Consider the following 23,391-nt stretch of genomic DNA (forward strand, 5'->3'; position numbering starts at 1 on the left):
GCGGGTCCGTGGTATCTAACACTCTTATTATCAACCCGCTGACTCGCGCCCACGCCCACTCCGTACTCACCTGCAAGGCCGCCACCGCCCCCGTAGCAGTCACCACCACCAAAGTTACCATAGATATGTACCGTAAGTGTTGTGGTGTTGATAGTGGTGGTGAAGGGGGTATAGGAGTTAGGTTTGTGTTGGTAATAGTGGTGGTGATAGTGTGATGAAGGGCATTTTTGTAGTGGTGATGGTGGTGTGGTGAGTTGCAAATGTTTGTATGGGTAGTAGTGATTTTGTTGTAGTGGTGGTGATGGTGGTGTGTTGAGGGGGTAAATATTTGTGTTGGCAATAATGATGGTGGTGGTGATGGTGGTGGTAATTTTTCGTGTTGATGATGATGGTGTATGTGTGAATATTTATAACTAATTAACCTTGCTAATTAGACTTTAATACCTGTTGTTCTCACCTGTTTTTCTGAACCCTGTGTCATCCACCTTCGCTTTGCTCCCTATTCTTTTTTCATATTTTTTTCCTTCCATCTTTTCCTTCCTCCTCTTGTTTCCCCCTCCCTTTGTTTTTTCTTCCATATATGTATATTTCATTATTTCTTTTCTTCTCCCTTTTTCTTTTCCTTATTTTTCCTTCCCCTCTTTTCTCTCTCTATTTCGTCTCTTCTTTTGTTCTTTCCTTATTTTTCCTTCCCCTCTTTTCTCTCTCTATTTTATCTCTTCTTTTGTTCTTTTCCTAAATCTATCAGTTCATATTTTTCTCTTTTTCCCTTTCCTTTTTCCTTATTTTTCCTTCCCTTTTTGCCTCTGTATTTTGCGTCTCCCTTTGTTCTTTTCCCAAATTTATCAGTTCATATTTTTTCTGTTCCTTATTCCTTTTTCCCTATTTTCCTTCTCGTTTCCCATTTTCCCTATTTCCTTTCGCTCTTTTCCCTCTTTATCTTGTCTCTCCCTCCCGAGAGGGAGGGAGAGACAAGATAAATCACTATACTTTTTTTTCTTTTTTTTTAGTGTATTTCTTTAACTCCCCCTTTACTTATAACTTTCGTCTTCAGACCTACGTAACATAAAAATTTAACCATCTTTTCATTATTTCCTTTATTCCCTCTAATGCAGTTTCTCCGTATTGTGGCATGGCTTTATTGTCCATTTCTACGTATTTAATTCTGGATTCTCTTTTGACGATGCTCCTTTTATTTCTCTTTTTTTTTCCTCTCTTTTTTTCACGTTTCCGTTCATCCGATACTGTGTCTCTTTATTTATTTTTCAATTGTCCTTTGTGCAACCCGTATTTAGAGCCGGCCCCGCTTCCCAGCCTGTCAGATTTGTTGTTGAGCACTGGAACGTCTCTCTCTCTCTCTCTCTCTCTCTCTCTCTCTCTCTCTCTCTCTCTCTCTCTCTCTCTCTCTCTCTCTCTCTCTTGTCCAGGCCGGCCTGATAACGACGGCTTAGAGATCTAGAAGTGTTTTGAACGTCTACATTCGGTATTGACTATTGAGAAACCTATTGTCATGCCAGAGAGAGAGAGAGAGAGAGAGAGAGAGAGAGAGAGAGAGAGAGAGAGAGAGAGAGAGAGAGAGAGAGAGAGATGGAATAAACAGCAAAATGCCAAGAAATCCATATATACAATAGTAGAGAGAGAGAGAGAGAGAGAGAGAGAGAGAGAGAGAGAGAGAGAGAGAGAGAGAGAGAGAGAGAGAGTAGAATAAAGGATTTTGTGATTGGGGAAAAGAGTAGAAGGATGAAAGGATTGATAGGGGAATAAGGGTACGAGAGAGAGAGAGAGAGAGAGAGAGAGAGAGAGAGAGAGAGAGAGAGAGAGAGAGAGAGAGAGAGAGAGAGATGGATGAAGTAGAGTAAGGAAAAGGAGAGAGGAAGACAAAATTGGAGGAGAGAGAGAGAGAGAGAGAGAGAGAGAGAGAGAGAGAGAGAGAGAGAGAGAGAGAGAGAGAGAGAGAGAGAGAGAGAGAGAGAGTGACGTCAGGCGGTGGTGCCAAATCTTTCATGTTCTATTTCTTCAACTCCCTCCCTCCTCTCACTCACCTCACTCCCCCTCTCCCCTCTCCCTCTCCCTCTCCCTCTCCCTCTCTCTCCTCTCCCTCAAACACCAAATAGGAGATGACACAGGCGCCTCTACCACGTCTGTCTCCTTTTTGGCTGATATGAAGAGAGAGCGGGAGAGGGAGAGGAGTGGGAGGGAGAGAGGGAAGGGAGAGGGGAGAGAGAGAGTGAGAGAGGGAAGGGAGAGGAAAGAGAAAGAGGGAAGCTGCAAGAGGAAGAAAGGGAAGAGAATTGGAAGGAAAGTAAAGAGAGGAAGAGCAACGTGAAGGGAAGGAAATGAAGGAGGGAGAGAAGGAAGGTGGAGGAGGAGGAGGAGGAAAGGTAAAGAGAGGAAGAGGAAAGTGAGGGGAAGGAAATGAGGGAGGGGAGGGAGGAAGGAACGAGGAAGAAGGAAGAGGAGGAGGAAAGAAGAGGTAGTTTAAAAATAAGAGCAGGAAGAGAAGGAAGGAGGAAGAAAACAGAAGAGGAAGAAGGAAATACGTAATGGATTGGAAATGAAAGGAGATAAGAAAGGGAAGAAAGATAGAAGGAAAGAATAACAGGGATAGGAAGAACAAAAAAAATGCCAGTAAAAGGGAAGAGAAGGGAGGGAAGAGATTGTGATTTTTGGAGGAAAGAGAGGGGGGAGGAGGAGAGGAAAAGGAGGAAGGAAAGGGAAAGGGAGAGGGAGAAAGAAAGAAGAAGGAAGAGAAAAGGTCCCGTGCCAAATATCGTGTGTGTGTGTGTGTGTGTGTGTGTGTGTGTGTGTGTGTGTTCTTGGACGGGAGAAATTTTAAAGAGTCGTATTTTTAATTTTTAACGTTTAATTCTATCACTTTTTTTCTTTCGTTTTATTCATAGAAATTTCGACCGTTTCCTCGTTTTGTTCTCTCCTCATTGTCCTTGTTCGTACTCTCTCTCTCTCTCTCTCTCTCTCTCTCTCTCTCTCTCTCTCTCTCTCTCTGGGTATCCTTTTGTACCACACTTTACTCCTCTCCTTACTCTCCTTGACCGCTGCAGGAGAGGTCGTCAGGGCGTGGCGGAGCTGACCCTTCCTGCAGCCCTCCAATCAACTCCTCCTTCAGGCTCCCTACGCGCCTACCTTCCCTCCTTCACCGCCTCCTTCAACTACCACCACTTCACTCCGCCACCTCCTCCAGCCATGCATAAAAACATGTCTGCGTGGGTAGCGTGAAATATCATTCTGAGTCCCATATTCTGAAACACCTCTGCGCCGCTCCACCACTACATTCCAAAGGCTACAGTTGAAGCTACACTAGGTTTCTAAGAGTGTTTTTTTACGATTCTAGTGACAGAGGAACACGATTTGTATATTAACAGGAGAGACACTCTTGAGAATCTGGCTGATCATCTCTCTAGCCTTGGAAATAATCGTGGTGAAAGACAAAGAGAGAAATATATAGAAATATAGAGAAATAAATAGATATAGAGAAATAAATAGATATAGAGAAATATATAGAGAGAATATAGACCTAACTTTCCTTCGTCACCGCAATTCTCTGTCAGTGCCCCTCACTCTGCCCCAGCTACTCCTACAGGCTCGTCTCTCTCCCGCAGAAGGACGTGACGGGCGTGGGCGGGATGAGCAGGGTCCGCGTGGCTGTACAGAGGCGTGACAACGAGGCCCGGATCACCTGCCGCGTCAGCAACCCACAGCTGCCTCTACACACCCTGCAGGACCATGTGGTGATCAACGTGACGTGTGAGTGTGTGCTCTCTTGTATACTCTCTCTCTCTCTCTCTCTCTCTCTCTCTCTCTCTCTCTCTCTCTCTCTCTCTCTCTCTCTCTCTCTCTCTCTTTCTGTATCTCTATATTTAAGTGGTAGTGGATAAGTATATGAGAGAGAGAGAGAGAGAGAGAGAGAGAGAGAGAGAGAGAGAGAGAGAGAGAGAGAGAGAGAGAGAGAGAGAGAGAGAGAGAGAGAGAGAATTTGCCTCCGTCACTTACATATGTGATTTATTCCTATTTCCTTATTCATATTTTTACAAGATTTAGTCACACACAAACACACAATATCCTGTTTTTAAAATGCAAAGTTATTATTGTCATGTTATTGGCCGAGTTTACCTTGAATGGGATCACGTTTTCTTAGTGTCCCCGTGTTCCGGTTACCTGCCATTCGGACATTATCCTTATTATTGTTATAAGTAGTGTAAGGCTTATTTACCCATTTTATATCATGTAGTATTATTCTCTTCATAATTTAAGTTCTCTATATCTTTATATGTATAAGGAAGGGAGTATAATTGAGGTGAAATACGTTGAAAACGAGGGGAGCTTGAGTGGGCAACAACACATTCCAAGGAGGGGAAAAATCAGAGCGCCTTAGGTCGTGAGGAAAGGTAGAGGGAAGGCGTCTCTCAGGGGAGGATTTTGGTGTGGATTGGTGATGGAGTGAGCTTGTGGAGGTATTAGTGGTGTAGCGGTATAACCTTGATATCCAGGATCAGGTTAGTGAGTCTTTTGTGGTACCAAGAGCTCTTGTCCGCTGAAATTCGGTTGTTGAGTTGTGCCGGTGACGCTGTTGGAAGGGGTCATAGGTCAAACTGGCAGCCATTTTGTGAGTGGAGGTTGTGGTGTTAACCTTGGAAGTTGGTGTTGTGGTGTACTGGTGATTTTGGGGACGATGTTATGGTGTTATGGGTAATCTTTGGTGATAATGGTAATATTTTGTGAGGTTTGAGGAGGTAAATCTCTTGTGAGGTTTGAGGAGGTGAAATTCGGGAATTATTGTCTGGGGACGCGGAAATGGCGTCCGGGTAAATTCCTGCGGTTGAGGGGAAACATTTCTGTGACTGGTGGAGGTGTAAACGGGTTCTGGTGACGTGGGAAGTGACGAGAACGTCATGTAGTAACGTGTGCTACCTCATGTTGTTTGTGAATTATTATTAGTATTAATATATGTGCTTGTAACATGGAATAATCGTGTTTTCTACCCCCTCCCCAACAACAATCTGGTATTAGAGGTAATTCCAGGTGTGCTGAGTCAAGGTAAAGGTGGAGTAAGAGATAATTCTGACGATTTCGGATAGGTCGGGTAGGCACTCGAAGCCTTTAAAAATCCAGACCTTTAAAACTTTCCGGGATCAGTGTAACGTCCACTTTCTTGGAGAGATAACCGGTATCGTACGATCGCAGGTAAGTAGGCGATCGTGACATTATACATATATTTTCTTTGAATTCACGTACACATAACGTTTACACACACACACACACACACACACACACACACACACACACACACACACTCCTAGATAAGACTTACCTTTAGGATTAATGTTAAGTTTTTCCCCATCCCCTATGTACATTTTCAGTTTGTCAACTGCCTAAATAATAAACCGTTTATTATTATTATTATTATTATTATTATTATTATTATTATTACACACACACACACACACACACACCACTTCCTCTGGTAATGCATTGCTCTGATCTATTACTCAATTTGGAAAACTGCATCTCTGCGCACCCTTATCTCCTTCTCTTGTTAAGCCTCCTGCTGTGTGTGTGTGTGTGTGTGTGTGTGTGTGTGTGTGTGTGTGTGTGTGTGTGTGTGTGTGTGTGTGAGTGTGTGTGTGTGTGTGTAACAGTGTTCTGTGGTTGTGTATATTTGAATTGGTTTCTCATCTCTCTCTCTCTCTCTCTCTCTCTCTCTCTCTCTCTCTCTCTCTCTCTCTCTCTCTCTCTCTCTCTCTCTCTCTCTCTCTCTCTTATCGCCATTTCCTTGCGTTCTTCGGTTCATTCCTTCCCTCCTTCTTCCCTCTTTCTCCTCATGACACGTAAGAGAAAGGAAGAAGTGAAGGAGAGGAGATAAACACAAAGCGAGAGAGAGAGAGAGAGAGAGAGAGAGAGAGAGAGAGAGAGAGAGAGAGAGAGAGAGAGACGTACCAAAGCAAGGAAGAGATGTGAGAAGATAAGAGGAAAGGAGGAGGAAACGAAGAAGAGAGAGAGCGGAAAGCAAAACGAAAAGAAGACAAAGGAATAATGAAGAATAGGAAGAGAAAGAGAAGGAAAATGAAGTACTTAAGGAACAGGGAAATACTAGGAAGAGATGGAAATAAAGATGAGAAATAGAGAATGTGAAGGAAAGAAGGGGAAGAGGGAATAATTGAACGAATGAAGGAACAACAGAAAGAAAAGAGAAAATAGGAAAATGGAAGAGAGGAGAAGAGAAAGGAAGCAAGGAAGAAAAAAAGGAGGGGAGAAAGAGAGAGAAGGACGTAGAAAAGGTAATGACACGAAGGAAGGGAAAAAAGGAATGAATAAACGAAGGAGGAAGAAAGAAAAGATGAAGAAAAGGAAGAATAGAAATAACAAAAAAAAATTAAATGTCAAAAAATAACGTAAAAAAAGAGGAATAAGAAAAGAAAGTAGAAAACAATAGATAAATGAACAAGAGGAAGGAAGAAGGAAGGAGAGAAAGATTAATAAAGGGAAGTAGAAACGGATAAAAGGCAATAGATAGGAAGGAAGAGGGGAAAAGGAAGAGGAGGGGAGACAGACAGACATACAGACAGACAGACAGACAGACAGACAGACAGACACTATTCATCTATCCTTCATAATAATTCCAATGTGTGTGAATATTTTCCTCTCATTATAACTCTGGTTCCTCTCAACCCTGGAGGAGGAGGAAGAGGAAGAAGAGGAGGAGGAGGAGGAGGAGGAGGAGGAGGAGAAGGGGAGGGATACGGCTTTCGAAAATTAACTCGAATCCGAACAGGACACTTGGGGCCCCGATAGAGAGAGAGAGAGAGAGAGAGAGAGAGAGAGAGGGGAGGAGATGGAACTAAAAACTAATTCACTCCCCCACCTTCCTCAGTCTCTCTCTCTCTCTCTCTCTCTCTCTCTCTCTCTCTCTCTCTCTCTCTCTCTCTCTCTCTCTCTCTCTCTCTCTCTCCAGCGCTTCCTGAATGAAGTAACCTCGCTCTTAGCTAGTGTTTTATCTCTCTCTCTCTCTCTCTCTCTCTCTCTCTCTCTCTCTCTCTCTCTCTCTCTCTCTCTCTCTCTCTCTCTCCCTGAATAATAAATTGTGTGGGCATGATGGAAATTTAGTAGAGAAAGAGAGAGAGAGAGAGAGAGAGAGAGAGAGAGAGAGAGAGAGAGAGAGAGAGAGAGAGAGAGAGAGAGAGAGAGAGAGAGAGAGAGAGAGATTATAGTTTTATGTTCCCAGAAAGCATGGAAGTAGTAGTAGTAGTAGTAGTAGTAGTAGTAGTAGTAGTAGTAGTTATAATAATAATAATAATAATAATAATAATAATAATAATTGGGAAGGAAGAAAATGATAAGCGGTTTCAGTTATTTTATGTTTCTCAATTTACTACCGCGATAAAATAGTTTCTCTCTCTCTCTCACTCTCTCTCTCTCTCTCTCTCTCTCTCTCTCTCTCTCTCTCTCTCTCTCTCTCTCTCTCTCTCTCTCTCTCTCTCTCTCTCTCTCATAATTTTTGCACGTAGTTAATTGCATGCGATCTTTGCCTCTAAAAATAGCTAATGAGATTGGAATATTCATTAACGTGCTGGCAATTGTGACGGATTTTAAGAGAGAGAGAGAGAGAGAGAGAGAGAGAGAGAGAGAGAGAGAGAGAGAGAGAGAGAGAGAGAAATTGGTGGAGTTAGACAGGTATTTGAATGTGGCATGTTAGGTTTGTACTAGACTTTTATTCTCTCTCTCTCTCTCTCTCTCTCTCTCTCTCTCTCTCTCTCTCTCTCTCTCTCTCTCTCTCTCTCTCTCTCGCCTAATTTCAATTCACTTACCTCAGAAAGAGAGAAAGAAAATGAATAAAAGTTAAGAAAAGAAAGAGAGATGCTATATACACACACACACACACACACACACACACACACACACACACACACACACACACACACACACACACACACACATTTCCACAGTGATACAGAGAAAGAATAGCAAGTTTCCCTCCCTGGAGATAAATTCCTTACAGACAAATGGAGGAAAACGTGGAGGCTTGGAGAAAGGAAAAGGAAGGGAACACACACACACACACACACACACACACACACACACACACACACACACACAGGGAAAGAAAGGTTTAAGGTAGGGGGAAAAAATGGAGGAAAACGGGAAGAAGATACCACGGAAAGCACATGTAAGGAAACTTTTGAAAACATTGCTCGTGGCCGCGGTGAGGGAGAGGGAGAGGGAGACGAGAGGGAGAGAGGGAGAGGGAGAGGGAAAGGGTGTCTGGCGTCCACTGAAACGAAATTGTTTGTTTGGCGGAAGAAAAAGTAGAGGCAGGAGGAGGAGGAGAGGGAGCAGGAGGAGGAAAAGTATAGGGAGGAGGAGAAGAGGTGAAGGGATAGAAGGAACAAGACAAAAAAGACGACGAAGAAGAAGAAGAAGAAGTATTAGAAGAGACGATAAGGGTGAAGGAGTGAGAGGAACAAGAAAGAGGAGGAGGAGGAAGTAGAGGAAGAGATTGATAGAGAAAGATAATAGGTAGAAAATTATGAAGGAGAAGAATAGAAAGATGAAGAGGAATAAGGGAACAACGAGGAGAAAGAGGAGGAGGAGGAATGAGAAAGAGAAAAGGTAAAAAGAATAGTAGGAAGAACAAGAGAAATAAGAAAAAGAAGAGGCACAGTAAAACCAAGAAGGGAAATAGAAGAAAAAAGAGGAGGAGGAGGAATTTCAAACAGAAGGAGAGGAGAAATAAAGGACTGAAAAGGTAAGAAATTTTCAAGAGGAACTGGAGGAAGAAGAACAAGGAAAAAAGGAAGGAAAGGAAGGAGAAAGGAAGAAAAGAAGGAAGAAGATGAGGAGGAAGCAGGAAGGAAGATGATGAGGAAGAGGAAAGAGAAATGAAGAAAACAAGGAAAAGGATAAGGAAAAGGAAGAAGAAAAGAAAGAAAAGAAGGAAGAAGGAGAACTTGAGAAGAAAAGGAAGAAGATGAGGAAGAGAAAGAAGAAAAGAAAGAAAAGAAAGAAGAAGATGAGGAAGAGGAAGGAGAAATTAAGAAAAAAGAAGAAAAGAAGGAAGAAGATGTAGAGAAATGAAGAAAAGAAGGGCAAAGATGAAGGAGAGGAAGGAGAAAGGAAAAAAAGAAAAAAGAAGATGAGGAAAAAGAAGGAGGGAGAAAACAAAAAAAAGAAGAGAAAATGAAAAAGATGAGAAAGAAGGACAAAGGAAAATGAGGAAGAAGAAGAAGAAGAGAAAGAAAAAAAGGAAGGTGAAGAAGAGAAAGAAAAAAAGGAAGGTGAAGAAGAGAAAGAAGAAAAGAAGAAAAGAAGGAAGATTTACTGTCTCTCTTCCTTTGTTATCAAGCAATAGGAAAATAAAAAGAGGAAAAAAGGGACAAAGAATGAAGGTCTGTCCTCTCTCAGTACAATTCATCTTTTTTTCCTTATTGGCTCTCTTATTTTTCCTCTTTCCTCTTTTTTTATTATTAATCTCTTTCTATAATTCTTTCTTCTTTATTTTTTGTTCCATTCTCGCCATTTCTCCTTTTCTTCTTTCCCCTTTTTTTTTTTTTTACTTTAAGCTGTTTCCTCTATCTTAGCATCTTCCTTTTTATTTTTTTCCTCTTTTTCCTTCTTTTTAATTATTTTTGTTTCTTCTTTCCTTTATTCCCCTTGTCTCTTTTCCTCTTTTATTTCTTCTTTTCTGATTTTCAACTTTCTACTTATTTTTCACCTCTTTTTGTCTACTTTCCTCGTCTTTATTTCTTTTTTCTAAATCTCTGCTTCCTCTTTGCTTTTTTTTTTTTTTTTACCCTTTTGTCTCTTCCTTTTCTTTATTCCTCCTTTTTTTCTGATTCTCTCCTTCCTGTTTTCTCTTCCCTCTTCTTTCCTTTTCTCCCGTTCTTCTCTTTTCCTCCTCTATACTCCTCTTCATCTGCTATTCATCTATCTTTCTCTCCGTCTTTTTTTCCTCTTGGCCTCCTCCTCCATCTAGTCTTTCCTCTTTTCCCCTCCGCTGCGTGAGAAGAAAGAGGGAAAGGAGGAAAGAGAGAGGCAGAATTTTCTTCGCTTCCTAAGAAATTAAGGGGAAGAGGAAACCAAAGCTAAGATCAGGATTCGAACGCAGGACACACCAGTGCTTCCTTCTGATTGGCCGGTGATCCTCAAAAGTGATGCTCATTGGCTGCTGTGTCCGGGAGCCTGATGGCTATTGGCTGCCCGTAAGATGTAAACGGAGAGAAGTTTTAAAAGGACTTAATTTTGTTTTTCTTTTTCTTTTTGTTCTGTTATTTTCATATTTCTTTTTGTTTTCTTTCTTAAGGGTTTTGTCTTTCTCAAAATCACGTTAATGGACTGGCTGGCTGGCTGGGTCTCTCTCTCTCTCTCTCTCTCTCTCTCTCTCTCTCTCTCTCTCTCTCTCTCTCTCTCTCTCTCTCTCTCTCTCTCTCTCTCTCTCTCTCTCTCTCTCTCTGTGTGTGTGTGTGTGTGTGTTTGTTTAAAGTATTAGTCTACTACTACTACTACTATTACCACCACCACCACCACCACCACCTCTCTCTAAATAATTTCGCTTAGGTGAAGTGCGTGTCTCATTAATGAAGAGTCTGCCTTACCTGTGCTCGCTTGGGCTCATTACAGGCGCGGCTTAATTATAAGGCGCAGGTAAACCCTCACCTTTGCCTCCTTACTACCTGTCCCTCAGTACCCTTGTGTTACTTTATTAAGCCTTTATCTGTTCTCTCTCTCTCTCTCTCTCTCTCTCTCTCTCTCTCTCTCTCTCTCTCTCTCTCTCTCTCTCTCTCTCTCTCTCTCTAGTATTGTCCTTTTTAATGTAAACGAAACATTAAAAAAGAAAACTCTCTCTCTCTCTCTCTCTCTCTCTCTCTCTCTCTCTCTCTCTCTCTCTCTCTCTCTCTCTCTCTCTCTCTCTCTCTCTCTCTCTCTCTCTCTCTCTCTCTCTCATTTTCCCCTTTGTCCTTTACTTCCTCCTTGATCCCACCGCATGTTTTCATTTTTTTTCTTTTCTCTCTCTTTCCTCTGTTTATTGTTCTCTTTCTTCTTTCTTTCTTTCTTTCTTATGTTCCCTCTAAGCTCCATTTACTCCATTTTTTCCTTCCTCCTGCATTCAAACGTTTTTCTTTTTCCTCATCCTCTCTCTCTCTCTCTCTCTCTCTCTCTCTCTCTCTCTCTCTCTCTCTCTCTCTCTCTCTCTCTCTCTCTCTCTCTCTCTCTCTCTCTCTCTCTCCGGACCCGAAAGAAGCCGGATGTGTAGTAGATATTGATGCGATTATATGTTCGTTTTTATTTCCTCCTTAAATCTTTGGCCGGTTGTTTGTTGCTGTGTGTGTGTGTGTGTGTGTGTGTGTGTGTGTGTGTGTGTGTGTGTGTGTGTGTGTGTGTGTGTGTGTGTGTGTGTGTGTGTGTGTGTGTGTGTGTGTGTGTGTGTGTAAGAAGATACAAGATAGAAAAACGAGGAAAAAGAAATATAAATGAATGAGAAAAGAGAGGAAAAATAAAGAAAGGACTGGACAAAGAATCGGCGAATTTGAAAAGAACGAGAGAGAGAGAGAGAGAGAGAGAGAGAGAGAGAGAGAGAGAGAGAGAGAGAGAGAGAGAGAGAGAGAGAGAGAGAGAGAGAATATGTAAACAAGATCCTGTGCCTGTGAATTTCCTTTTCTTTGACCTTTCTTTGACCTGCAACCTTTCTTGACCTGCCGTGACCTAACCTGCTTTTGACCTTCCCTAACCTCCTTAAGTGACACACACACACACACACACACACACACACACACACACACACACACACACACACACACACACACACACACACACACACACACACACACACTCACTCAGAGACAGACAGAGAGAGAGAGAGAGAGAGAGAGACATCTAAACAACCAAAGAAGAAAAAATATAAAATTAAAAAGAAAAAAAGAAAATGGGAGAAAAAGATGGAGAAAGGAGGAGAGAAGCAGGAGCGAAAAAGAGCAGGCTATGACAAATCGGTTGGAGGAAAAGGAGAAGAAGTGTGTGAGGAAAGCGAGTTGGAGGAGAAGGAGGAGGAGGAGGAAGAAGAAGAAGAAGAAGACGAAGACGAGGAGGAAGACAATGAAGAGGGAATAAGAAAACCAATAAAATGCTTAAAAGAAAAACTTCAAGAATTTGTCAAGATGGAAAAAACAATAAAGAAAAAACTAATAAATGGAAACAGAAAGAGAAAAAGAGATAAGAGAAGAAATATGAATGATAATAAAAGAAGATGTGCCAATAATACTAAAAGGAAGAAAGGAGGAGAAAGAAAGCCAATAAAAAGGACGAAGATGCGTAAAAAAATAAGGAATGATTGAGAAAAATGAGAAAAGAGAAGGAAAAGGAGGAAGAGGAGGAGGAAGAGGAGAAGGAGGAGGAGGAGGCAAGTGTGTGTGTGTGTGTGTGTGTGTGTGTGTGTGTGTGTCCCTCTCTCATCCTCCATTTTTTTCCCTCTCCCTCATACACTTCGATACAAGATAATTCCGTGTAAATTAAGCCTTATCCTCAGACTCAATAAGGTTTATTTTCAAGTCTTAGGTTTATCTGAGTCACCCTTTCAATGTATCAGGGAGGCGGTCCGTTTTCTTTGTTTATTGGCCGTTTTTTCTTTTTTATTATTTATTTATATTTTTTTTTTATGGCGTGGAGTACATCGGTTGTGAATAATGTGTGTGTGTGTATGTGTGTTGATTTGTTTCCCTTTTTTATGGTGGTGTAGGAAGGTGTGGATGAATAGTGGTGGTGGTGGTGGTGATGGTAGTGGTGGTGGTTTTTATTCATTATTTATTTACCTGTTTCTTTTTATCTCACTCGGTCCATTTTTCATAATCCTTCGCGGGCTGACTGTGGATTTATGTGACGTGAAAGGATACCATAAGTGTCCCTTTGTTATAGTGTAGGGTCCCTTTGTTATAGTGTAGTAGTAGTTGTAGTAGTAGCAGTAGTAGTAGTAGTAGTAGTGTGTGGAGTGAATAGCCGTGGTGTAGGTGTCGCCAGGGGTCATGGAGGGCCAGGGTGGAGGCAGCGGGGGGTCGGGTGGGGGCTTCTGGGGGTTGACAGCGTGGTTGGGCATTTATAGGCGCCATTAATCAATTTGATGATCTCTTATCTCTACCTCCATCTCCCTCCTGTCACGTTTATTACTCGTTTTTGTGTTGCCGCCACTCCTTGTCCCGCATCCCCCTCACCCCCACCACCACCACCACTACCACCACCGGTACCGCCAACACCACGCTCATCTCCCCTTCCTTCCGGGCCACCCTTCTCTCTCTCTCTCTCTCTCTCTCTCTCTCTCTCTCTCTCTCTCTCTCTCTCTCTCTCTCTCTCTCTCTCTCTCTCTCTCTCTCTCTCTCTCTCCCCGCAGCGTCCCTCAGAGAGCAAGGGGGACTCGGCGTCATCCAGCGACAACCACGTCAAATCGGGCGCGGGTGACGGTGAAGGCGGTGGGGGGCGCGACACAGTGTCGGGGCGCGTTGGGGGACGCGAGGCGGTGCCGCTGCAACCCATCATCCGCCAGCCGTCGCGCCCCATCATCAAGGAGAACAGCCGTTCCTCAGACAATGGCAAGGCGTCGCAGGGGCGCACGGTGCTGTTCGTGGAGCCGCCTAAGCCCGCGGCGGGCATCCTGGTCAACAAGAACGAGGTGCCGCGCACCAGCCACGAGACGCTCTATCCCTCGCGCCGCAGCCTCAAGGGACCCAACGGCGACGTGGGGCCGCACGGCTACGGCTCCCGCGGCTCCTACCCCGAGACGCTACACACCTTGCACGTCTCCAGCCGCGGCTTTGACGCTTACGGCGACCGCGACCGGGACCCGCACCTGTAACGGGACCGCGAGGTGCCTCTGGGCCGTTACCGCAGCGTGTCCGACGACCGCGGCCACGGCGGAGACCTACTGGCGCCGCAGTACCTCTCCACCTCCTCCACCTCACTAGGGCGCGAGGGCCCCTACGGCTCCCCGCTGGGCCTGTTCCGCATGCCCGGCACCTCGCCGCCCTACTGCTCCAGGGACTTGGGCCGCGACCTGCCCAGGGACAGAGACCGAGACCGCGACCCGCGGGACCACCCCAGGGACCGCGACCTGCACCGCGAACTCTCCCGCGACCTGCCCCGGCAGCGTGACCTGCCGCGGGACTTGGCCCGGGAGCGTGATCTGGGCAGGGAGCGTGACCTGCCCCCCAAGCGAGACCTGCCGCCCCGGGACAGGGACCACCCCCGGGACAGGGACCTCGTGAGGGAGCGTGACCTTCCCCCGCGGGAACGAGACCTTCCCCCGCGGGAGCGAGACCTTCCCCGGGAGCGTGACCTGCCCCGAGACATTCCCTGGGACCTTCCTCGCGAGCGGGACCACCTGCGGGACCACCCGAGGGAGCGAGACCTGGGGCGTGACCACCCCCGCGCGCGGGACCGCGAGCACGGCCCCTTCGCGACGCGTAGCCTGAGCCACGAGTACGACCCGCTGCTGCCGCGCTCGCCGCCCTCCGCCTGCATGAAGAAGTCCCCCAGCGTGAGCGCCTCCGTGGGCCGCCACTACGAGCCGCCTCCGCGCCGACAGGACGGCACTGTGTATCGCTCACTGCCGCGACCCGGCAAGATCCGGGACGCAGAGGACGACGCGCTGCTCAAGTACCGCTCGCTGGACCGCCGCTTTGACCTGCCCTTCAGCGGCTCCCTGCAGCGCGTGGAGCCCGAGGAGGTGGACGAGGGGGAGCGACACCCCCCGCGCCGCTACAGCGCCTCCTCCAGGATGCGGTTCGGGGACGAGAAGCACTTCCACGTGTACCACGAGAAGGAGAAGGGCAAGCCGCAGGAAGGCCTGGAGGACATGGACGAGAGTTTTGTATGAAATGTTTTATGAAATATATATTTTTATTGGTGTATCCCGTGCCTTTTGTCCCGCCCTGCACACACACACACACACACACACACACACACAGTCAAGGTGTTTTCCTAAGGGTACCAACACATCAACTTAACAAAAGCGGCAACAACAACACATTAATTAAGACGGAGAAGCAGCGGGTGAGAAATGAGGAAGCGGACACACACACACACACACACACAGGGTGAAGGCGAAGTATTTGCCTGCAACTTTCTCACAACTTAGCGCTAATAAATTTCCCGGCACGGACCCGAGACGAACCCGCTCCGCGTCGCTCCGAACAGTTACGTGAATCCTGCAGTATGAGACGAAATACTGAACCCTTCATCCCATCTCAGGTGGAGGGAAAACTCCTTTAATATTTCTTAACTTAACTTGTTTCTATTGTTAATTTCATCCGTAAAAATTTAGGCCTACCTAAGCAACATGAGGCAAAATACTGAACCTTTTATCCCAACTCAACTGAAGGGGAAAAACTCCTTTAGTATTACTTAATTTTAACTTTTTTGTACCCTTGATCTCATCCCTCAAAATAAGCGTACTGTATAATACATCAGTAATGTGAATCGAAATACTAAACTTTTCATCTGAGCCTAGATAAAGGAAAAAAACTGCTTTAATATTGCTGAATTTAACTTCTTTCTACCCGTGAACCCATCACTCAAAATAAATATACATAAGCAATAATACAAAAGCATCATTATCGAGTATAATCAGCTTATTTTGAATTAAAGGGGATTAAAACTCATTTATTATGATTTAAATTTATATTTTATGTACCCTGCTCTCTTAATAATACGCCAGAATCCTTCAAAATATAATATACACATAAAGACACACGCACACACAAACAAAAGCATCATAATAAAGTTACCGCGTTGAATTATCCCATTTTTAATCGTATTAACAGAGAAAACGGCTTAGGGTAATGGCTCAAAAGATACTATTATTTCTGGGCTGGAGGGAAAGAGAGAGGGAGAGGCGGGAGCGAAATCCGTCCCGTCCTAATCCGCATGAATCCGGATGGACGACGAACGTAAACATTGAGCCGAACGGGAGTGGAGTGTTGACAGAGACTTAGCACCTTTATCACCTGTTCCCAGCACTGCACCGAGTCACGCAGGTAAGTCCGTGACACCTGATCCTTCTTTCATCACCAGAGAACACGTGACGGGAGGAAGAGAGGGAAATATGGGAGGAAATGGGAAAAATGTGGCGTGTAAGAGGGATGAACGGAAACAAACTCGTAAACATGGTGTCTTCGTGGGCATACTCTTGTTGTTGGTGTTGTAGTGTGTTTACATTGGTGGAAGAAGGAATTGTAGAGTGAAAGTAGATAGACAGGTAGTGTATATAATGATAGTAGTAATACCAGTAGTAGTAGTAGTAGTAGTAGTAGTAGTAGTAGTAGTAGTAGTAGTAATCTTGCTATTGTTGTGTGTTTAGATTGATAGAAGCAAGGATTGTATAGTGAAAGTAATTGAATAGCTAGTGTATGTAGTAGTAGTAGTAGTAGTAGTAGTCTAACCAGGCAATATTCTAACCCGAATACTTTTATCCTATGAAAGAAAATAAAACCATAATAAAAAGAAAATTAATGAATAAAAATAAATAAGTAAAGAGATAAGCAGAAATACTAAAAGAGGGAATAATAAGAATGATAATGATAGTGACAACAATAATAAAATAGACAAAAATTTATATGCAAACTAAAAAAACAATGACATCATTAAACAACCAATATAAATATAATGTTAAATACACACACACACACACACACACACACACCTCGCTCTCCCTCTTATCCCTCTCCTCTCTCCCCTCTCCCTCTCTCTCCTTTCTCCCCACTCCCTCTCCCTCTCCCATCAGTAAAACAGTCGAGATGCTTTCCTATTCAGTCCTTTCCTATTTCTTATTCTAATCCATTATTTTTCCTTCCTTCCTTCCTTCCTTCCTTCCTTCCTTCGTGTCATATATTTTTCCTTACATCTTCCTTGCTTTTGAAGAAGGAAGGAGGGAAGGAAAGGCTATCAGAGGGAAATGGTAGAGGAGTGACAGGCTTGAGAGAGAGAGAGAGAGAGAGAGAGAGAGAGAGAGAGAGAGAGAGAGAGAGAGAGAGAGAGAGAGAGAGAGAGAGATTTTATTGACTTCTTAAGATACATTCACTAAACTAATTATTGATGCTGTAACCCAGAGAGAGAGAGAGAGAGAGAGAAATAAGCGAACATTGTAATATAACCACTGAATCACAAAATCGATCATGGCAATGGTGTACTGAATCCGATCTTGTTGTTTCGCTTGCCGTGTATTGAAGATTCACTTAATACAAGATGAAAGTATTGCAATATGTACACGAGGATTGTTGCAGTTTTTTACCAATGGAGTGCAGGAGCGTCGAGGCGGGAAGACGTCTTAAGTATATAGAAAGACACGCTGATAAACTTAAGCTGATAGATGAATAACGTTAATACAAGAATAAAGTATTGCTCCATTTACGCGGGGAGTATTGTAGCTTAACTATACGTAGAGAGAGAGAGAGAGAGAGAGAGAGAGAGAGAGAGAGAGAGAGAGAGAGAGAGAGAGAGAGAGAGAGAGACGCTTAGACACTTGGGTTAATACAGGAATATAGTTTTTGTTCAGGTTACGTATCGAGGCAGAGGAAGGTCTTTAACACACACAAAGGCAAAGAAGCATTCTGGAAAAATGGGAATCATGGACAATCTCTAGATGAAAATAATAATATTCTAAAAACTCGAAATCCATGAAGAGTTAATGCGATAAACTTAACTTCAAGAGGCACTGTGAGTCTGGCAGTGACATGTTTTCATTAATGCCGTAAAGGGGAATTTGGATTTCAGGATAAAACTAAACCAACTCAAGTAAAAAGATGTCAATAATCTGTAAGGACAAATCATTTTATTCCCCCTCAAAAAAAAAAAAAGTTACAATCAAAACACTGATTTTCAAGAAGCACCGCGTGTTTGCCAGAACGATATGTGTATTTTTCAATGATGCCGTTTTCTGTTCATCATCATAGTCTCCGTTTTCTTTTTCTGTTGTCAGCTGCTCTTTTTCCTCTCCTACACATTTAATCTTGCTTTGTTACAGAAGAAATATTTGTTTTATAGGATTTTGTGAGGATTTATTTATTTATTTATTTATTTATTTATTTATTTTCCAGATGCAAAGGTTTCGTTGTTTTGTCGTTGATGAACTCTAAACTTTTATTTCGATTTTGTGATTGAGATTAAATGTTACTTTTCCTTCATGATTAGGTTAAGCTAATGATTCCTGTGTGTGTGTGTGTGTGTGTGTGTGTGTGTGTGTGTGTGTGTGTGTGTTAGACATACATGCGCTCTCTCTCTCTCTCTCTCTCTCTCTCTCTCTCTCTCTCTCTCTCTCTCTCTCTCTCTCTCTCTCTCTCTCTCTCTCTCTCTCTCTCTCTAAGTAATAAGTACTGTGCTAAAAGTAAATAATGTAGAATTCTGTTATACTTTGAGCTATAAATCGGTGATGTGTGTGTGTGTGTGTGTGTGTGTGTGTGTGTGTGTGTGTGTGTGTGTGTGTGTGTGTGTGTGTGTGTGTGTGTGTGTGTGTGTGTGTGTGTGTGTGCTTACCCCACACTGTCGCAAGCAATAAAAGCAGCATTACTTCCACGTGAAGGGTTTTGAAGATTCTGCTTCTCGTCACTCTCCTCTCTCTTCCCTCCTCTCATTTTCATTCCTCCTCCTCCTCCTCCACCTCCTTCTCTTCCTCCTCCTCCTCTTCCCTTTCACGTTTGTTTCCTCCTTCCCTTTCCTGTTTTCAACCATCTATTCATCTCTTACCTTCGCTCTATTTTCATTGTGTTCCCTCCTCCTCCTCCTCATCCTCCTCCCCTTAATCTTCCCCCCTCTTCCTCCTCTTCGCTCCCTTCCTTCCTCCTTTCTCTCTTGTCCTTGCTCCATGAAAACACACCCGCCTCGGATGCAAACTTCAAATAATGCACACAGACACACACACACACACACACACACACAAGAAAAAAAAAAAAAGTGGAAGAAGGGAAGAAAAATAAATACTAGGAAATAAATGCTGAAAAAAAAAGAGGAAATCAAACTATCTGCATTTAGGGAAAGAAAACGGAAGCGACCATCAGCGGCACGTAAGGGGTAACCAAAGAAAATAAGGAACGTAATAGAGAAAACGAACTTCCTACCAAACATGGAAGGACGAAAATAACACACTGGTAAAGATGGGAACGAGGTAATGCGAGGAGGAGGAGGAGGAGGAGAAGGAGGGGGAGGGGGAGGAGTAGACTGTTAGAGAGAGAAATGAAGGGAGGTAAGATGAGAGAGAGAGAGAGAGAGAGAGAGAGAGAGAGAGAGAGAGAGAGAGAGAGAGAGAGAGAGAGAGAGAGAGAGAGAGAGAGAGAGATTCGTGGAAGAACAGGAGGAGGGAGAGCATATAGGCAAAGAGACGAAAACAGAATAGAGGAAGGAGACGTAGGGAGAAAATAGAACTTAGAAATAGAGAAGACAAAATGAAAACAAAGGTAAAAATAAGTAGAAATAAGTAAATGAATAACTAACGAACTAAACTAACCAAATAAATGAATGATTTGAAAAGAAGAGAGATGCTGATGGAAAGTAAAGGAAGAGGAACACGAAAATGGTGGAGGGAGATAAATGAAGCAAAAGACACAGATAAAGATTCCAGACAGAGGAAAAAGAGGAATAAGAGTAACAAAAGTAAATAATAAATAAAATTGATAAAGAAGAGGGTGATGCGGGAGACAAAATGATGAAAGAATAAAGAGAATAAAGGAGAAGAATTAGTAAAGATAGAGGAAAAGGCAAACACGATAAAAATAAAAGAGGAACGTATCATAGAGAAAAAAAAAAGAAGAGATAGTTAAATGGAGGAATGAGAATGAGAGAGAGGAAGAAAGATAAGAGGTAAACTGAAATATAGAGGGAAAAAAGGGGAGAAGATGAAGAAGATGACAGAAGAAGGAGATAATCAAATAAAATAAATCAAGAGAGATAGAGAGAAGGGTGCCAAATGAAAAAAAAAAGGAACATGAGAGATAATAATGGAAGAAGAGAAATAGTTGTAGATATGAGAATAAGAGAGACGAAAGATGGTGGAAGTAAAGAAAAAAGTAAAAAAAAAAGATAATAATAATGATAACGAAGATGATGGCGAAAGGGGCTAAGTAAATGGAGGAATGAAAAAAAGGGAGGAAAAATGCTGGTAGGTGAACCAAAAAAAAATATAAAAAGACTTTGTAAATTAAAATGAGAGGGAGATAGGAGGAGGTTTAAGAGGTAAAAAAAAGAAAAAGAAAAAAGGAAGAAAAGCAAGAAGAAAAAAGGAATAGGAAGAAGACAATGAAAACAGTTGAAAGTTTGAGGGAGGAAGAAAGGTGTAGGGAGGGAGCAACAAACAAAAGGAAAAGATGATGGAAAAGAATGCGGGGAGAGGAGGAAAGAACAGAAGATAATGCGAGGTTGGAAAATAAGCATTAAAAAAAAATAAAACAGAAGAACATGACAGTGACACAAAACGAATAGACGAAAGAGAAAAGAAAAAAAAAATGAATAGATAAAAAATTATGTAAAAAAAAAAAAAAGAGAGAGAGAGAGGGAAGTGAAAAGTGGGGGTGGGGGGGAGAGACGGTGTTGAAACTGGTGCAGGGGGGCGAACGGAGGCAGCAGGAAAGGAAGGGGGTGGGTGACAGACCGGGTGGATGGAGGAAGGGCAGACTGTCTGGCTGCGCGGAGGGACAAACAAATGCACCTGTGTATGTTTTGTCTTTGTGCCTCACTCGCGGCGTCGCCAGAAAACTCTACCCGAGGTTACATTCCTTACAGCCGCGCCGGGGGGAGGGAGGGGAAGGAGACGCTGGGACGGAGGATGAAGCGCTGAGGAGGGAGGAGGAGAAGGGTGGGAAGAATTTGGGAGTTTGAGGGTTCAGGAGGGAACAGAAAGAGGCACTGAAGAGGAGGAGGGAAGGGGAGGAGACACTGAGAAGGGATGGGTAGGAGGGGAGTTGAATACTAGGGAAGGAAGGAGGGAAAGACTGGTGTGGAAGAGGAGGGGGAAGGAAAGGGAAGGGAGAGAAAGGGTCGGAGGGAACGAGTAGGGTCGCCAGGAGAAGGGAGAGGAGGAGAGAGAAGGGTCGGGAGGAGGAGGAGGAGGAGGAAGACGGGGTAGGGAAGGTAGGGGAATGATTAGGGAGGAAGGGAGGAAGAGGAGGGAAAGGAGATGAAAGACTGGAAGGTGAGGAGTAGTGGGAGGTGGGAGGGAGGAGGAGGAGGAGAAGAAGAAAGGTTTGAGAGGATGAGTCGGGAGAGAGGGAAGGGGAGGAAGGCGAGCTGGGGAGAGCCGTGAATGAAGCAATTAAAACGAAGCAGTCTGTGTGTGGAGTGTTTTGATGAAGCAGTAGCGGGGCGCTCACTCTCGGGAAGGCGAGATTCAATACATAAAACTAGGTCGTGTTTCTGGCCCGGGTTTTACTGCACTCCCTTCTTTCCTCCCCCAACTTTTCCTTCCTTTACTTTCCTTCCCCCTCCACTCACCCGTCCTCGCTGCCTGCCTGCCTGCCTGCCTGCCTGCCTGCCTGCCTCCCTTTATTCTTTCCTTCATTTTCTTTCTCTTGCTTTTTTTTTTTTTTTTCTGTTCTCCTATTTTTCCTTTTCCTTGTGACCGGCTTTTCCTCATCTTCGTTCCTTTATCAGTAATTTTCTTGTTTCCTTCTTTTGTTACTTATTTTCTTCCTTTCATTTACTTTTTCCCACGCCATCTGTCCGTTCTAGCTTCTCTCTCTCTCTCTCTCTCTCTCTCTCTCTCTCTCTCTCTCTCTCTCTCTCTCTCTCTCTCTCTCTCTCTCTCTCTCTCTCTCTTACTGTTCCTTATTTATTTTTTTTATTCTGTTCTATTCTTCTTTTCTGTCTTTTCCTTGCTCATCACACATCCTTCCTTCCTTCCTTCCTTCGTGGCTTTCCAACTCCTGTTTCTCTCCCTCTTCATTCTTTTTGTCTATTTTATCTTACCAGTACTTTTATTATTTTTTTTTATATTTTTCCTCCTTTCTTTTCTCTTCTTCCATTTTTTTTTTCTTGCCACGCATTCCTGCCTGGCTTCAATTCTCTGTTTCTCTCCTTTTATTCCTTCCTTCCTTTGTGTACTCTCTCATACGACAGGAATGCTGAATAAAGTGGTATGCGACAATGCTACGAGGAAAAATCGTGAAAAAGAAAGGGAGAATAAAAGAGAGAGAGAGAGAGAGAGAGAGAGAGAGAGAGAGAGAGAGAGAGAGAGAGAGAGAGAGGGGCTGCAACACCAATTACTAGAAATATGCTTCAAATATAACTAAAGTGGAAAAATTGTGTTAGTTAGCTACGGATAAAAAAATAAATAAAAAAATAAATAAATACATAGATACTCGTACTTACATTGAGAGAGATAGAGAGGTATGTAGATTAATAGATGGATAGACGTAAGTAAACGTAGGTAAGATGTAATGCACACATCTACATCTACGTTATACAAACACACGAACAAACAAAGAAACAAGCAAACAAAGGTCATGGTGCCTCGTACACTTGTAATAACAACAAACACAATTAACAATAAAGAAAGGGTTTTTTTTAATTAAAAGTAAAAAAAAAAAAGTAAAATGAAGAAACAGTTTTTATTTTTTCTAAACACTGATTCGAGAAAACGAGTATTTTCTCAACAACACAAACAATAAAGGTTAGTTTGAGCTTCACTAGGCAGCTCTTGAATATTTCAACCTATCATTTGCCATCATCATCATCCATAAATTTATGTAACCTCTTGTTCTTATTCGTGTTCGTATTTATACAGTCCTAACTCTTGCTTCAGATGAGGTGGTGCAGTTCATCACAGCCGTGGTGGTGCTGACGTGTCTGCTGCTTTTTGTTCTTCCTTTGTCTTCACTTGTCGTTCCCTTACACTCGTATTCTTAGCACAGAATTGACAATCTTTCCTGTTCACTTTTTTTTTCACCAGGAGTAGAATGATTTTTTTTTTTTTTTCGTCCTTGGTCTGCTTTTTTTCAAGGTGAGTGAAAGAAAGAAGCAAAGAAAACTTGTAGTTTTTAAAATGCTGTAGAATCTTAACTTATCATTAGGTGAAGAAGGGAAGAAGGGAAATAATCAGTGAATGTAGGCAGGAAAGTGTGGGACATTATAATGCTGCTTTTACCTTCCCTAGCGTGTGCACGGAGCCACCAGTGTGCTGCTCCCCCCCTCCCCCCTCCCTCGCCCTGCTCCTTCCTGCACCACTAACTCCACTCATTAGTCTCATGTGCCGCTGACTGAGGGAACAATCTTAAGCCTAACACAGAGGTATAGGGAAATTATCATATATTAAGAAACCGACTACTTACAAGCACCATTACACAGAAAAAAATAAATAAAAAAAAAGTTCATTGAAATATACAAATAGCAAACGAGAATGGACTTTCATGGGAATGA

General features: G+C 43.2%; 1 protein-coding gene across 1 annotated transcript in view; it reads left to right on the forward strand.

Moving 5' to 3' along the window:
- LOC135112391 (uncharacterized) overlaps positions 1–14,901 on the forward strand; it is a 22,005-nt gene extending 7,104 nt beyond the window's left edge. The window contains exons 2-4 of the mRNA XM_064026817.1: positions 1–132; positions 3,618–3,762; positions 13,388–14,901. The exon at positions 1–132 is cut by the window's left edge and continues 90 nt beyond it. Of these exons, the coding sequence (XP_063882887.1) occupies positions 14,000–14,869 (870 nt within the window). The 5' untranslated portion in view covers positions 1–132; positions 3,618–3,762; positions 13,388–13,999 and the 3' untranslated portion in view covers positions 14,870–14,901. The remainder of the gene's footprint in view (positions 133–3,617; positions 3,763–13,387) is intronic.
- The last annotated feature ends 8,490 nt before the right edge of the window (positions 14,902–23,391 follow it).

The sequence above is a fragment of the Scylla paramamosain genome, chromosome 23 (assembly GCF_035594125.1).
Source record: "Scylla paramamosain isolate STU-SP2022 chromosome 23, ASM3559412v1, whole genome shotgun sequence".
NCBI classification, from domain to species: Eukaryota; Metazoa; Arthropoda; class Malacostraca; order Decapoda; family Portunidae; genus Scylla; species Scylla paramamosain.